General features: G+C 39.8%; 1 protein-coding gene across 1 annotated transcript; it reads right to left on the bottom strand.

Annotated features, from left to right (window-relative positions):
- Positions 1 to 2,044: 2,044 nt before the first annotated feature.
- Positions 2,045 to 2,620, bottom strand: LOC107490728 (uncharacterized). Its single transcript, XM_016111537.1, has one exon. It carries the CDS (start codon positions 2,618 to 2,620, stop codon positions 2,045 to 2,047), a length of 576 nt encoding a protein of 191 aa, XP_015967023.1.
- Positions 2,621 to 3,232: the final 612 nt, after the last annotated feature.

The raw sequence follows: 3,232 nt of genomic DNA, 5'->3' as shown, positions 1-3,232 counted from the left end.
CCTAGTTATTGATCCTTCCTTCTTTTGTTTTCTTAAGATTTATTGCGTTCTTCCTTTGGCTAAGTGCTCTGTAAGAGGGCGACTCTTTATGATAAGCTTTCAGTCAACACTCCCAAACCAGTTGGTTCAAGGTGCTAGGTGTTGAGACACCCCTAAGGACTTACTCCCTCAAGTCTCTTTCCTTCATACATACACACCACATGCACATGGTTTGTTATTTTTCTTTCTTGAGACCTTGGTGTCCAGCACCTCTTTGGGTTACTAAGTGTTCTGTTGCAAGGGTTACTCTTGATAGTGGACTTTCAGTTGATAATCCCGAGTTAGTTAACCCAAGTTATCAAGTGATAAGGCACTCATGAGAGCTTATTCATCCAAGTATATCCCCTATACATGAGCACCACAGACACATGCCTCCATCTTAAAACCCTTGGTGCCTAGCATTATTTCTTATTGTGTTCTCTTCCCTTTTTTATTGCTCTTTTTCTTTTCTTATTGGGATCTTATTATTTAGTTAGTCTCATAGGATGTGTTTCAAGCATAGGATTCAGGATAGATAGTTGTCTTCTTTCCTTGTTGGTGAACCAACTTAGCTAACTAATCTTCCTACCACAAACATATAGAATTTACTTCACAAAATAACTCCACTCTTGTTTTTCATATCATTTCTTTTCATTTGGCTTAAGGGACAAACATACAAGTAAGCAAGATGAAGTTGAAAACCAGGGACACTAGACTAGTAATCATAGACTTTAACAACAATGAAACTTAAATGCAGAATTAAAAATCCTAAACTACTATGGAAGCATGTTCTATTTCATACATGATTTTCCTTATTTAAAGCTTGAAAAGGTAGAGAACAAGGGAGAACTCCTACTTTCGCTCTAAACATTATAATGCAGCAGAGTTTAGTGCAATACAACCTCTTATTGATATCTTATTTCTTTTCCGTCAGCATCCTTCCTGCCTTTTGGATGTAGATGTTTTAAGAGATTAATTGAATTCTTGAGGGAAATTGAGTGGAAGTTGTTTGTCCTCCCAAACACTTGAGATCTCGTTAGCCTGCATGTATGCTTAAAAGTTCTTGGAATTCAATTGGTGTGTGAACACCAAACTTAGTTTCCTGCCTACTGAAAATAGATTAAATTCATGCAAGGAACCTCATGTGCTTTTATTGAGCAATTGACTACAAAACAGACATTAAACTATTGTTAGGTAATTTCCTAATTGGTTGGAGCTAGTAACTAGTCAATCCAAGGGTTCAGATGTGTTCCTTAACACACTCCTTGATGGAGTACCAACTTAGAATCACACATTCACCTTTGGATTGCTATGGTGTGGAACACCAAACTTAGCTCCTTGCAATACAGAGAAGCCACTTCACCCTTTTATTAAACTATTAGGAAGAAAAAAATTACCTTTGGTTGGGTTGCCTCCCAACAAAGTGCTTTTTTAATGTCGCTAGCTCGACAGTTGCTTCCTTAGTTGAGATGGTACTTCAGTTTGGGGCCCTCCCCTATGTTGCCTAGGTAGTGTTTAAGTCTTTATCCATTCACTGTGAACGTCCTCTTTGAATCTTCCTCCATGATCTCTATGTGTCCATAAGGTGAGACTTTTGTGACAAGAAAGGGTCCTGACCACCTTGATTTGAGTTTTCCAGGGAATAGCCTCAGTTTGGAGTTGTAGAGGAGTACTTGTTGCCCTTCTTCGAAGCTCCTTGGAGCCAGTTTGAGGTCATGCCTCCTCTTTGCTTTTTCCTTATAGATCTTGGTGTTTTCATAGGCTTGAGACCTAAATTCCTCCAGTTCTTGCAACTACAGAATTCTTTTCTCACCAGTAGCAACGCTATCAAGGTTCAACAATTTGAGAGCCCAAAAGGCTTTGTGCTCCAACTCTAGAGGTAAATGACATGCTTTTCCATATACCAGTTGATATGGGGACATTCCTATTGGTGTTTTGAAGGCTGTCCTGTATGCCCAAAGAGCGTCATCCAGTTTTTTTGACCAGTCCTTTCTGGATGCTCCCACAGTCTTTTCTAAGATCCTCTTTAACTCTCTATTGGATATCTCAGTTTGCCCGTTTGTTTGGGGTGATAAGGTGTAGCAACCTTATGTTTCACCCCATATCTCATAAGGAGGGCTTCTAGGGGTCTGTTACAAAAATGGGTTCCTCCATCACTGATAAGGGCTCGTGGGACTCCAAACCGGCTGAAGATATTTTTCCTGAGAAAGTTCATGACCACCTTGTTGTCATTTGTTGGGGTTGCAATAGCTTCCACCCACTTAGATATATAATCTACTGCTACTAGGATGTATTTGTTTGAATAGGAAGTTGGGAAGGGTCCCATGAAATCGATTCCCCACACATCAAACAATTTGAGCTCTAGGATGAAGTTTTGTGGCATTTCATTTTTCTTGGGTAGATTTCCAGTCCTTTGGCACTCATTGCAGCCCTTCACTAGCTCTTTTGCATCCTTGAAAAGAGTGGGCCAGAAGAACCCACACTGCAATACCTTGGCTGCAGTCCTTTCTCCTCCGAAGTAACCCCCCATAGCAAGAGCCATGGCAATTCCACAGGACTTCTCGTCATTCTTCTTCTGAAATGCACCTTCTAAGAATCCCATCTGATCACTTCTTGAAAAGATATGGCTCATCTCACACGAAATACTTAGCATCATTAATGAGTTTTCTTCTTTGGTGTCTGTTGATTCCTGGGGGTAGATCTCCAGTTGCCTTGAAATTTGTAATGTCTGCAAACCAGGGTGCCTTGTGAACCAGCATTAATTGTTCATCTGGAAATAACTCATTTACACTTGCTTTGTGTGTGCTGCTTTTCTCACAAGGGATTCTAGATAGATGATCTGCCACTTTGTTCTCCACTCCCTTCTTGTCTCTGATTTTAATATTAAATTCCTGCAACAACAAAATCTACCTTATCAATCTTGGTTTTGAATCCTGCTTAGCAAATAGATACTTAAGTGCTATGTGATCAGTGAAAATAATTACTTTAGATCCAATAAGGTATGATCTAAACTTGTCAAATGCAAAAACCACTACCAACAATTCCTTTTCAGGGGTGGTGTAATTTTTTTGAGTGTCATTAAGGACTTTGCTGGCATAGTATATGACATGTACTAAATTATCTTTTCTCTGCCCTAACACTGCTCCTACTGTAAAGTCTGATGCGTCACACATCAGCTCAAATGGCAGGTTTCAATCAGGTGGGGCAATGATAG

Source organism: Arachis duranensis, chromosome 5 (genome assembly GCF_000817695.3).
Source record: "Arachis duranensis cultivar V14167 chromosome 5, aradu.V14167.gnm2.J7QH, whole genome shotgun sequence".
In the NCBI taxonomy this organism is placed as follows: Eukaryota; Viridiplantae; Streptophyta; class Magnoliopsida; order Fabales; family Fabaceae; genus Arachis; species Arachis duranensis.
The sequence above is the reverse complement of the archived record's forward strand: the minus strand, read 5'-3'. Positions and strand labels throughout refer to the sequence as shown.